The sequence below is a fragment of the Dermacentor albipictus genome, chromosome 1, assembly GCF_038994185.2.
Source record: "Dermacentor albipictus isolate Rhodes 1998 colony chromosome 1, USDA_Dalb.pri_finalv2, whole genome shotgun sequence".
In the NCBI taxonomy this organism is placed as follows: domain Eukaryota; kingdom Metazoa; phylum Arthropoda; class Arachnida; order Ixodida; family Ixodidae; genus Dermacentor; species Dermacentor albipictus.
In genome coordinates this window covers 418,062,912-418,075,807 of record NC_091821.1, presented here as the reverse complement: position 1 = coordinate 418,075,807, position 12,896 = coordinate 418,062,912, and the positions used below count along the sequence as shown (strand labels likewise).

At 44.1% G+C, this 12,896-nt stretch overlaps 2 protein-coding genes across 2 annotated transcripts in view; both read left to right on the top strand.

Annotated features, from left to right (window-relative positions):
- The window catches only part of mys (position-specific antigen beta subunit myospheroid), a 388,332-nt gene that overhangs the window by 258,362 nt on the left and 117,074 nt on the right, over positions 1-12,896 (top strand). The gene's annotated exons all lie outside the window — the stretch shown is intronic.
- Positions 2-12,896, top strand: part of pea (ATP-dependent RNA helicase pea) — a 60,204-nt gene continuing 47,309 nt past the window's right edge. The window contains exons 1-6 of the mRNA XM_065429910.1: positions 2-323; positions 460-545; positions 7,487-7,648; positions 7,729-7,802; positions 10,141-10,206; positions 11,809-12,031. Of these exons, the coding sequence (XP_065285982.1) occupies positions 230-323; positions 460-545; positions 7,487-7,648; positions 7,729-7,802; positions 10,141-10,206; positions 11,809-12,031 (705 nt within the window). The 5' untranslated portion in view covers positions 2-229. The remainder of the gene's footprint in view (positions 324-459; positions 546-7,486; positions 7,649-7,728; positions 7,803-10,140; positions 10,207-11,808; positions 12,032-12,896) is intronic.

The window sequence follows — 12,896 nt, the reverse complement described above, 5'->3', positions numbered from 1 at the left end:
GCCACCCCAGCGCCACCTATTCAGCTCAAACAAGATGGACGCGCTCACTGGTTCATGTTGTTTTGTGCGTCAGTAATCTAACCTTGTCAAGCTTGTGTAAATGGTGAGGTCGAGCCAAAAACCATCGACTCAGGGCCGTTGCGCTTGTTAGAAGCACCTAAGGGTCAACCAGTCCATCTCATCATTAGGCCAGAGTCACCGAGTCAGTACGTCGTGCCTTCTAGCCAAGATGAACGAACTTGCCAAGCTCGAGTATTTGTCTCTCGTGTCAAAAATCTGTACAGAACTAGACAACCATTTAGGAATCAACGATAAGGACATGGGTGAGTGACTACGGTGCACCTGCCAAATTTGTGTGCATTTGCCCATCGTAATAAGAGCAGAGTTTCTTTTTGCTCGCGATCGCTTTTCTCAGTGCAGTGAACGATCCTGAAATTCAGGGCCGTTATTTTCGTGCAGCCGAGTTCATCATCGACCTGGCAGACAAAAACAACACGTTCGAGTCGTTCAAGAAGGCTCTGCAAGAAAATGAAGCGGAATTTTCAGTGAGTGCTCACTTTCTGAATACAGCTGTTTACATCGTTTTCTAAGTGCGCCGTCTGCTTCGGGAGCGGTGTGTGAAGTACTTTTTGTAGACTGAATTATCGTGACGTGATACATTGTAAATGTCTGCCACACACTGAAGAACGACTAAATTATGTACCCGCTATGACTGCGTGTTGCCTCAGTCATTTCCAGTGGCTTTCTATAGGCTACCTTCATTAACCAGACGGCGCAGCGATCGTCTCAGCCGTCAGCGCCGCTGTGTTAGTTCCGCGAAACACCGAGGCGGCCACTGCTACGGAGGCATGCTTTGGGGCGCTTGTTTGAAGCGTTGGTTTTAAAGCAATTGAAAAAATCGAGGCCCATTTTGGACGACGGACGCTTGAGAAAGGACGTCAACTTTACGACTACAACCATGTATATCGTGTTAAAGAAGTGAACAGCATGGACATTGCAGCGAAGTGCTGAAATTTGGGGTTTGATGTGCCAGAACCATGATCTGATTATGCGGCACGCCATAGTGGGGGACTCTGTAATAATTTGGACCGCCTGGGGTTCTTTATTGTGTGCCTAAATATAGGTTTTTATCGTTTGCCTAAATAGAGGATGTTTTCGCATTCTGCCCCCCTGAAATGCGGCCGTCATGGCCAGGATTTGATCCTGCAACCTCGTGCTTAGCAACTCAACACCATTGCCCCTAAGCAACCACTGCATGTCGTGAAGTGTTTGTCACAACAAAGCAAATGTGCTTACGACATCGAACTCAAAGTAATTTAACAAATCATTATTTCATGCCACTTAAGTGATAAATACGGCCGTAGACATTTTTCAACTGTCATTTGTCGCCTCATAACTTGGAGCATGCCTTGCACCCCACAATTGTATAGGTTTTTGTGAATTGGCTGGTGAGTGCTTCTTTCTCCGTTGACAAAGTGCCTCGAGCATATCGTGGTATTGTCGTTCGAGCTCGAATGTGAGAGGTCATCACCGCTGAAACATAATAGAGAGCAATCAGCTGAGACTAAAGAACGTGAAGACTGAACAAATATTCGCTAGTGTACGCGAGAGAAATGCTCATTTCCAGATACTCAACGTGTACTGCCGTGCACTCCAATCTTAGTTTTGTTATTCGAAGTGCAAGAAAACATCAGCATGGATGAGCCTGGTTCCAGCAGTCGCACCTTGACCTTGGCACAGAAAGAAGCTGCATGTTGTCTTATTAATGCACAACAAAAAGCACAGTGTGTACAAAGCTACAGCACGGAGCGCTTACGAAGCTAGATTTGACACGTAACATCCACTGCGCATTTGTTCTGGAGCAAGACCAGCTGAAAAACTATTTAAACCAATTTACAACAGTGGGAGTCAGGTCACATGTTTTTATGCAGTTCTCGCTTTATTGTGTGTCTTTATAGATGCTGCTGCTGCTGGGTATTTTTTTTCGTCTTCTTTTTGCATTTACGTCTCAGCTTGTTTAACAGAAATTCGCAAGAGCGGCACAAACTGCAACGATCCACTTCGGCTACCGGGTTGCTTCCCACGGTTTTAAAGGGAAGCAGTACAGTTTGATGTTGACATCCCCTTTGCGGTTGTGACATTCCTTAACACAGCAGTATGTGTGCTTGTTCTTTTTGTTCACACTTCTCACGGAGGAGCTGCCGAGAGGCCCCAGTGAATCCATTGCAAAACTGGAAAAGGAGGCTTTCAGGCAGGCCTGAATGTAGTACAGACAATGATGAAATGACGGTGAGGGCCTACTTATGGGTGCTCACCGCCGCTGCTAGGTGGCGTGACAGTACAGCCAAACTTCATTGCAGGGTGCCTATTCATGCGTGTAGAGGGAACAATTTGTTTTTATACATTGTTGCATTAGGACGAGAACAAACAGTGCTTGTGAGAGAACGACAGAGAGTTGTTTGTTGTTGTTAGGATTGGGGGCTCAATCCCGTCGCTCGTGATCCGTTGTCAAGATTGGAGTCCGGCATGAATTAGAAGGCAGCTGGCCCATGCCGTCGTCCAACTTATCCACGCTGAGGACGTTGATGAAGGGAAGGACTGCTTCTCATCGAGAACGAGGAATATGGGTTTATTTACAATATTTATATCAGTCTAACATGACTGTTTGAGAAAGAGTGTCAGTCCAACATGACTGCTCAAGAGAAGTGTCAGTCCAACGTGACTGCTCAAGAGAAGTGTCTCGAGCATCCGCACAACAGCAGTTTTTAAACACTCGGTCCTCCGGCAACACAAGGCGGCGAACGTTCGTTTCGTCAACACAAACTAGCCGCCTCCCGCAGGACGGCCTACCCACACAAAGGCACACACGTTCAAATGTCCGGAGCCGACGTCAGAGGGGCCCCGTAGAACTCGAAGCCGTTCCGGGTAGCGCGTTGGGGAGTTTGGGAACAATAGTTGGCCCGCCGAACTCATTCCATCACAAAGTCGATTTAGCCACGCTGTGGCTAGAAGTTGGCGACGAAGCTCCCGGTATGTTGCCGTCATATTAGTAAGCGGGTGGCAATCTTGCACTGCAGCTGGCCATTCTTAACATTGTGCTCTCACCATCCCGCCTTAAGCGACATTTGTTCCCATCCTAATTATGTAACAGCCAGCCCAGTTTAGCACACTTCTACGTTATCGCGTGTGTGCAGGCGGTCACATGCAGTATGCTTGGTTTGCGGTAGTGAGCAGAATTATATAAGTGGAGTTGTATTTTTTTTTGTAAACAGTCAAATGGCTGGTCATAGCTTGTAAGTACGTGGTGTAGCTGACTTGACTTAAAGAGCTGTAAATGAGCTTGCTGTGCGGAATGTTACGCTGTTTTAGTTGTTGCTGCTTCTGCTGCTGTTACTAGGTCCTATGGCATCAAGTCGTCAAGCTGAATTCTGAAGACTAGCTATGAAAGAGCAAAAAGACAGGGTAGATCAGTGTATTGGTATGTAACTTGACACAGAATGAAAGACAAAACTCGTGATATCGCATGCAACTCCAAAGAGCTAAATCATCTGGTGTTGCTGCCATTTACATGCGATAGCAGACTTGAACCTGGGCCTTGCCAAGCTACAGACGTGCACTTGTATTCCACTCTGTTCAGGTAGCCGGCCACTATTGTCATAATCGCCCCCACAGAACTTTAGCCCTTGTAGGGGTTCTTGCTTATACTTGGTCCTTATTCTTGGTCAATCAGTCTGAGCAATACTTGCACATCATCTGAGATGCATTGCAGTGCCTCACTCCAGTAGTAAACGAGAAGAAAGGGCCCAATTTTTATTAGTCATATCATAAGAAGCCAACAAACACTGACACCAAGGACAACATAGGGGAAATTACTCGTGTTAATAAATTAAATAGAGAAATAATAAGTTAATCGAAATGAAAGTGGATGAAAAAGCAACTTGCCGCAGGTGGGGAACGATCCCATGACCTTCGCATTACGCGTGCGATGCTCTACCAATCGAGCTAACGCGGTGCCGTTTCCCCATCCACTTTCTTGGATATTTATGTTTCCTTGTAGAACCCTGGGAGTGTTAGCCAGCGCCACCACTCACAAACCTTGGCAGCGAATGTGGAACATCCTTTATGCTGCAGGCGTCACGAGAATGTGATCTTTCTTTTTTTGTATGAAGGCACCCAGTCAATAAATCCACACATGCTACCTGAAAGCATCAATGTGGCCAGATTCGAGACCCTCGTTATGTAATAAATGAGAAGAAAGGGGGTTAACCGAGGGGCCAGATTTTTATTATTCATACCATAAGAAGCCAACACTGACACCAAGAACAATATAGGGGAAATTGCTTGGGCTTAATAAATGAAATAAAGAAACGATAAATTAATGGAAATGAAAGTGGATGAAAAGATTACTTGCCACGGCTGGGGAATGATTTTACAACCTTCGCATTACGCGTGTGATGCTCTACCAATTGAGCTACCGCGGCACCGTTTCCCCATCCACTTTCTTGGATATTTATGTTTCCTTGTAGAACCCCAGGAGTGTTAGCCAGCGCCACCACTCACAAACCTTGGCAGCGAATGTGGAACATCCTTTATGCTGCAGGCGTCACGAGAATGTGATCTTTCTTTTTTTGTATGAAGGCACCCAGTCAATAAATCCACACATGCTACCTGAAAGCATCAATGTGGCCAGATTCGAGACCCTCGTTATGTAATAAATGAGAAGAAAGGGGGTTAACCGAGGGGCCAGATTTTTATTATTCATACCATAAGAAGCCAACACTGACACCAAGAACAATATAGGGGAAATTGCTTGGGCTTAATAAATGAAATAAAGAAACGATAAATTAATGGAAATGAAAGTGGATGAAAAGATTACTTGCCACGGCTGGGGAATGATTTTACAACCTTCGCATTACGCGTGCGATGCTCTACCAATTGAGCTACCGCGGCGCCGTTTCCCCATCCACTTTCTTGGATATTTATGTTTCCTTGTAGAACCCCAGGAGTGTTAGCCAGCGCCACCACTCACAAACCTTGGCAGCGAATGTGGAACATCCTTTATGCTGCAGGTGTCACGAGAATGTGATCTTTCTTTTCTTGTATGAAGGCACCCGGTCAATAAATCCACACATGCTACCTGAAAGCATCAATGTGGCCAGATTTGATACCCTCGTTATGTAATAAATGAGAAGAAAGGGGGTTAACCGAGGGGCCAGATTTTTATTATTCATACCATAAGAAGCCAACACTGACACCAAGGACAATATAGGGGAAATTGCTTGGGCTTAATAAATGAAATAAAGAAACGATAAATTAATGGAAATGAAAGTGGATGAAAAGATTACTTGCCACGGCTGGGGAATGATTTTACAACCTTCGCATTACGCGTGCGATGCTCTACCAATTGAGCTACCGCGGCGCCGTTTCCCCATCCACTTTCTTGGATATTTATGTTTCCTTGTAGAACCCCAGGAGTGTTAGCCAGCGCCACCACTCACAAACCTTGGCAGCGAATGTGGAACATCCTTTATGCTGCAGGTGTCACGAGAATGTGATCTTTCTTTTTTTGTATGAAGGCACCCGGTCAATAAATCCACACATGCTACCTGAAAGCATCAATGTGGCCAGATTTGATACCCTCGTTATGTAATAAATGAGAAGAAAGGGGGTTAACCGAGGGGCCAGATTTTTATTATTCATACCATAAGAAGCCAACACTGACACCAAGGACAATATAGGGGAAATTGCTTGGGCTTAATAAATGAAATAAAGAAACGATAAATTAATGGAAATGAAAGTGGATGAAAAGATTACTTGCCACGGCTGGGGAATGATTTTACAATCTTCGCATTACGCGTGCGATGCTCTACCAATTGAGCTACCGTGGCGCCATTTCCCCATCCACTTTCTTGGGTGTTTATGTTTCCTAGTGGAACCCCGGGAGTGTTAGCCAGCTCATAAAGCAGTTACTCACAAACCTTGGCAGCAGATGTGGAACAACCTTTCTGCCGCAGGCGTCACGGCAACGTGGCATCGTTCCCCACCTGCTGCAAGTTGTTTTTTTTTTCATCCACTTTCATTTCCATTAATTTATTGATTCTTTATTTCATTTATTAAGCACAAGTAATTACCCCTATGTTGTCCTAGGTGTCAGTGTTTGTTGGCTTCTTATGATAGGACTAATAAAAATCTGGTTCCTCGATTAACCACCTTTCTTCTCGTTTATTACATAATGAGGGTCTTGAATCTGGCAACATTGATGCCTTCAGGTAGCATCTGTGGGTTTATTGACCGGTTGCCTTCACCTAAAGAAAGATCATGTTCTCGTGACACCTGCGGCCAGAAGGATGTTCCACATCTGCCGCCAAGGTTTGTGAGTGGTGGCGCTGGCTAACACTCCCAGGGTTCTACTAGGAAACATAAATATCCAAGAAAGTGGATGGGGAAACGGCGCCGTGATAGCACAATTGGTAGAGCATCGCATGCGTAATGCGAAGGTTGTGGGATCGTTCCCCACCTGCGGCAAGTTGCTTTTTCATCCACTTTCATTTTGATTAATTTATTGTTTCTTTATTTCATTTATTAACACAAGTAATTTCCCCTATGTTGTCCTTGGTGTCAGTGATATCACTCCATTAGTAGGGACTCATTGACATAGCACCATTTTAGCTGTGCACACTGTCATTGTAATCAACTTCACAGTGTTAAGTTCATGCTGACATATACGTGGGAACTTTATTTCTTCATTTCTGCTTCAATTGGAACATCCAATCAGTGTACTAAGTGTGATGTCACTTAAGGTAGCTAATCAAGAATATGGTCCTGCTACTTTTACAACACCAAGCACCTTGTAGTTGAGCAGCAACAAGGCCTAAAAAGGAAGGTGGACACAAGTGAGGAACAAAGTGGTGGAGTATTTGCCATAAAAAAAGTGGCTCAAATAATTGTTTTCTTTCTTTCTGTCAATTTATTTTTGTATGAGGCATTGAAAGCTGGAGTAAACTTTATTACGTGCCCTGCTGTTCAAAATATTTGAAGAGCTTGTATACATTTTATAAGTCATTATCTGCAAGGATGCTCTATATGACAGAGACTGTGAGCAAGGTACATGTAAAGATGTGTTCCAAGGTATGTTCATTTTCAAGATAACATACTTCCGCATTATGTGTTTCTTATCCACAGGTCATGTCTTTTAGCGCATCCCTGCGTAGTAAGGAGTATCAGCTCACCTGAGAAGCAGCACTCGCATAGTCTTAATAAGCCATGGGGGGGGGGGGGGGGGGGGTGAGAAGGGGGGTGGCACCTGACCACAACAGAAAGGTCTAAATGCCATGTCACTGTCTCAGTTATTGGGGATGGTGGCAGTGGAAATAACGCTGATTTTGATGGCCTATGTTATTTGCATGGCCTATTGTGCTGTACATAGTAGTCATTACATCGTATTATCCAGTGTTGCTGCCAGTGAAATTGTGTGTTTTTTTTATAGGATTCATTCATAGCGAACCTCCTACGAATCATCCAGCACATGAGGCCTAAAAAGGCGGCGACCACATCTAAAGACGGTTTTGAGGAAAAGCCGAAGACAGAATTGGACATGAAACGTGAACGATTTCCATTTTTAGCCCTCCCAAATGACCCCAATGTCCGGGTAAGTTCAGCTCTCTCTTTAACGTAGCTCTCTGAAGTGCCCACCACGATATGTGATGCATTAAATTTTGCCTCTTTCAGAAATTGCTTGATGAAGATGTCAAAGTGGCATCAGATGCATTTGCACAGCTTGAGGCATTGGCTCCCACTGCCAGGTATGCCTGTCATATAATGCAGAATTCTTAACACACCACGTTTGTTGTGTGTTGCGAGAGGCCTTCAATATTTCTTTCACTGGTCGCAGAGCTTTAGCTAAAGCTCAGTATCATACTGCTCTTCATTGAGGGGTAGTGCTCATTGATGGGGATTCATCAAGCCAGTTGTAAGACAATTTTCCAAGGTAACCATCTTTGTTGTATAACTCGTCCTCTTTTTTTCAAATAAAAAGAATTATGTTTGTTGGCTGTATGTGTGAGTCTGCTAATGTCATGAATTGTAAAAAAAAATTTAAATCTGGGATTTTGTGTGGCAAAGCCACGATATGATTATGAGATACGCCTGTCATCAATTGTATGTGCAACTCTTGATGTTGCATTGAGTTATAAACTGCAGGTAAGAATCGGCCAGCTCCAGGAGAGTACTTTAATAGATGAAGTTTTTAATTGGCATAAAGAATAGGCATTTGTGCGAAAATCATGCAGTGGATGTTCTGAATAGTGCTCATTTGGAACATCCATGGTCAATGTGTTTTTAGCCGTTTTGGAGGTGAAGGAATTGTGCTGTTCGAGTTCATTGGCTAAATGTGCCATTTGTTGTGCTGTCTTCTACAATTCTATACATATTGGGGGAACCTTACTGAGCTGTGTGGTAACTTGGCCACAAGTTTGCCTCCCCAGGCTGATAACAAGCAAGGTATTGAATTGAAAAAAAAAAAAAATCATCGGTACAGCACGGATTCAATGTGCTTTGATTTCATTCTGGTTAGGAGAAATAATATGTTATACTGGTTCACGAACCATTTTGCAACACTGAATCAATTCACAAACCACTTCGGCATGTTAAATTTTATTTAGCCCTATGGTGGCCACGCGCTGCGCAGGGCTATTGACTTGTCCACTTTGTGCATGTGAGGGCTTTGTCGGGAAGTGGAAGGAATGGGCACAGTAGAAATCTATAGGGTTGTTTTAATAGTGAAATTTTCTAATCGAATTGAATGCCAATATTCGAGAAAAACGACCATGGACTATCAAATAGAATATCGAATACTCACAAAAAGAAAAGTGAGATGAAAAGTTTCAAGAAAGTCCAGTCAGTAATGTTTGTTTTGCTTCAAGTAATTGCCACACGACTGGTGGTGAGCAAACTGTGGTGTAGGATCTGTGGAGTTGGAGAGCACATAACATTATATTACACTAGCATGTACTTATCGGCCAAAATTCGCTCTTTATTACACAAATTACAGCTCCAAGCTTCTAGTCTGTTGCAAAGAAAGAAGCTAGCAATTGACATCTAGCTCAGTTTTCTGGTTTCATTAAAGATAAAGACAGGTGAGGATATTGATTTTTATGTACAATAAACAGACTGTTTGTGCTAAATACCATGATGTTATTTCTTACTCAACTGCACATGGTGCTGAGCCTTAAGCTAAGTATGGACCCCTCCTCAAAAAAACGTCTAAATCACGTACATTGTGCCCCAAGAAAGATTTGAAAAGCGCATTGTAACCTGCTTGGAGGCACCAAATGTATAGTGAACCATGGCAAGCAACAAAAGCAGATTTCTTGTGCCGTTAAGCATCGTTGTTACCACGCACTGACATGGTGACGGCATTCATATTAACGACCGCAGTGTTAGTGTTACAAGGAGCCTTAGGGACGAACTCACTCATTTTCATATTTTGCTTTCTTGAGAACATTTATCATTTTTGCTCTTCGTGAATCCTGGCATGCATTTTATGGTTTATCTACTAATAATAACAAGCTGACCTATAACGGCCGAATCGGGAGCTTCAACATAAACAGCGATTCAGTAGAGCCCCAGAAACAAAGTTTCAGCCTTGGGACAGAACTGGCATGGCGAAGTTCCGAAGTGCAACCATCTCTACCTAGGTCTATATCCCCATTCTCACACACAAAACTCGTGCATCTGCCAGTGAGATGCGCCGACTGAAGAAGTAAATCTCTTGAAGAATCGTCTATCTATTAAATGTCCATATATACTATTGAGCATCCTATGTGCTTGAACCATTTCGCGTCCAGCAGTTAAACATTATTATTATATTTTTGGTTCAGGCTCAGGTCGGGTTCAGGCACATTCTAAGAATAATATTGGTTAAGGTTTCGTTCCAGCTGAAATTATGGTTTGAGTTCGGTTCAACACCCTATTAGCGACTTTCTTTTAAGGGACATTTCGCTAGTTAGTGTCCTGCATTAGTGATATGTTTAGCTAATATGAAGCTTTCATGACTAGAAAAAAGAAAAAAGCTATCAAATGACTATGGTGTTATTAAAAAAATAAGATTGTAGAATTTTTCTCATGTTGCATACGTTTCAGGAAAATTGATGCTGACAGTGAAAAATCCAGCAGAGAGGCTAAGCGAACCAGTGAAAAGCCAAGCAGGTAAGCCAGTCTCAGCTGTTGCAGGCTTATTAAGACACACTTGTGGTTATGGAAACTCTGGGTGTCTCGAGCTTCTTGTCAATTCAAACAATTATCAAACTTTGACTGGTGCAATGTATGTGTATGTTTACTCGAATCAGTTCTATACAAATCACATTTTGATGTATTTTACACTTTGTGCCTTCTCTGGTCAGAAAGTGGTTGACGAAACCGTGAGTGGACAGACTCTTAAAAAGAGCAAAATGCATCTAGTGTAACTGGTTAATACAATGCACACAAATTTCTATTTCTTAATTGCAGCCCGCTTCAGCTTGTACAGTCTCCAAATGTAGCGTTAGGCGACATCGTGTCGACATCTGCAAGGCAACACGCAAGCAGAGTGGCTGTAGTGCATCGGGCTGTCAGTATCCGGTCTGTGCCAGGATCTACACATTTGCTGCCGCTGCTTCACGCCGGAGCATTACTACTACAACAGGAAGATGTAGCTTGTCCGGTATTATGGTAAATGGAGATGGACGACATTTTTCCATATGGGCAGAGCCGCAAACATGAACAGCCTGCAGGGTGCAGTAACCTGGTGGCACAGAGCTCAACGAGACAAACACGGAGCTAATATAGCAGTAACCAAGCATATTCTATTTTGCTGCTGATGTAAATTTTTGGCAGCAGAGTAATCATGAACATATTGTCTTTTTAATTAATTAAAATGTTTTACACTTGGTTACAGCAATATTAGCTCTGTGTTTGGCTGGTTAAGCTCTGCGCTCTGCACTCTGCAGGTTGCTCAGGCCGCTTACATTTACTCTAAAGCCCCTTCATCACAGTGGTAGTAGTATGGAGGGTCTTTAGTTTACGCCTCTACCCATTAATCGAAATACGCAGCTCACCTGCACTTATCGGAATGCCAGGCATGCTTGGCGCTGCGTTAGAACGCTCACAACGCGTGCTGCTTGGATAGTTCTCGCTAGGGATCGAAGGCCTAGCGGCTAGCAGAGAGCTCGGAGAAGCTTCACGTGCTGGCTCCAAAGCACCAGAAGTAGACGTCACGACATCACATCAGGATGCAGAGCCATTGAAGGTGGAGCTTGGCTAGGGAGAAAGAGAAAACATGGCTAGGTAGGAGGGTAACTTGTAACCGCCCATAGCTCTCTTAATATAAGATGCTTCACCTAAATTGTGGCGCGAATGTTTTACTGTAGCTGTACCCTACACGTCTACAAAATTTGTCCAAAGTATTTCAGGGACCCTCAAAGGGGTGCCTTTTGACGGTTCTTATAGTGTAATAAGCAGCACAAGCATAAAGAACAACTTAGGGTTGAATGACCAAAGAGACGGCAATGCAAGCGCCTCCACCGCAAACCACCGCAAGTGGGGCGTCACCGCTGGCAACCTTCACGAGTGAAAAGGGAAAGGCATAGGAACAAGAGAACAGGTGGATGCCCCCGCAAAGGCACCGCAGCATGCCTCAACCTCCACACACTAGCCTTTTTAATTTTGGTCAATTGGTGTTTGGCACATTTTTATTTGAACAGCTGTGGTGGCATACAACACCCAAATCATTATAATCATTATGTAATAGTTCTTCGATAAACTGTCATGCAGGTCGCGAAGACACAAGTCACGGTCTCGAAGTCCAGTTGCACGGTCATCAAGACACCGGTCTCGATCCCGCTCCAAGAGCCCCTACTCGAAACGATTTTCAAAGCACAGGTCACGCAGTCGCAGCCGGGAACGCAGGAGGTCTCGGTCGAGAGATCAGCACCACGGGTCTAGTCGCAAGGAGAAGAGCACGGTGCCTGTGTCTCCTGATCCCGTTGTGGGACAGGTTCGTCATGCTCACTTTTCATTTTATACCCCAGTCACACAAGGCATTTTCGATTGTGACTAAGCCCAATGTGGATCAAATTGCTCAATCTTCATTGCCTCCTTTGCTTAACCTGCATAAAGGAGCCAATTGCACTTGATAAATTTTATCCTGATCGAGCCCGATTGCGAACGAATGTGCCTGTGTGACTGGCTTGTTAAGTAAAGAAGTTGCAGTTTCACACAAAAGGTGAAGCATTCACAACAATAGCAAATTATTAGACAACTACACGAAGCAAGGTTGGTTTTATTGGCAGTATAAATTGCTGTATACGTTCAATTACTGATTAGGTTAACAAGCATGGGATCATGTCCACATGGGCAAACATGAACAGATCTCACTCGATGACTACAAACACTCGCTGTCACAACGCTGGCATGATGAAGAGCTGCAGCAGCAGGGAGCAAATTCCCTTTCTTGCTGCCTCTTACTTCAACGTCAACTAAGTGCACAAGAATACAGTGCACACGAACCCATCAGCCACTCATCTTGCCTAGCCTTCGTATCCACCACAGATTACCTCCAAGATAAGGTGCCTGCTACTGCGCGTCATACTATGAGAGGAGACACATGCTAACCTGCCCCCCCTCCCTTGTATGCGAGAGAACATCGCATGCATCGAGCCACCATCCTTCTTGGCTCACCCTTGCATGCTTTCCCTCGGACCTGTAGCACACAGCACGTGGCTACAGTCTTATCGTGCATGGAGATTATACGAAACCTCAAGGCAACAACGATGGCAGAAATTTGCATGGAATGCTGCAACAAAAAGCACATAGAACAAACGAAACGGTAAAAGAGTAATACTGGGCTCATGCGCGGTGTC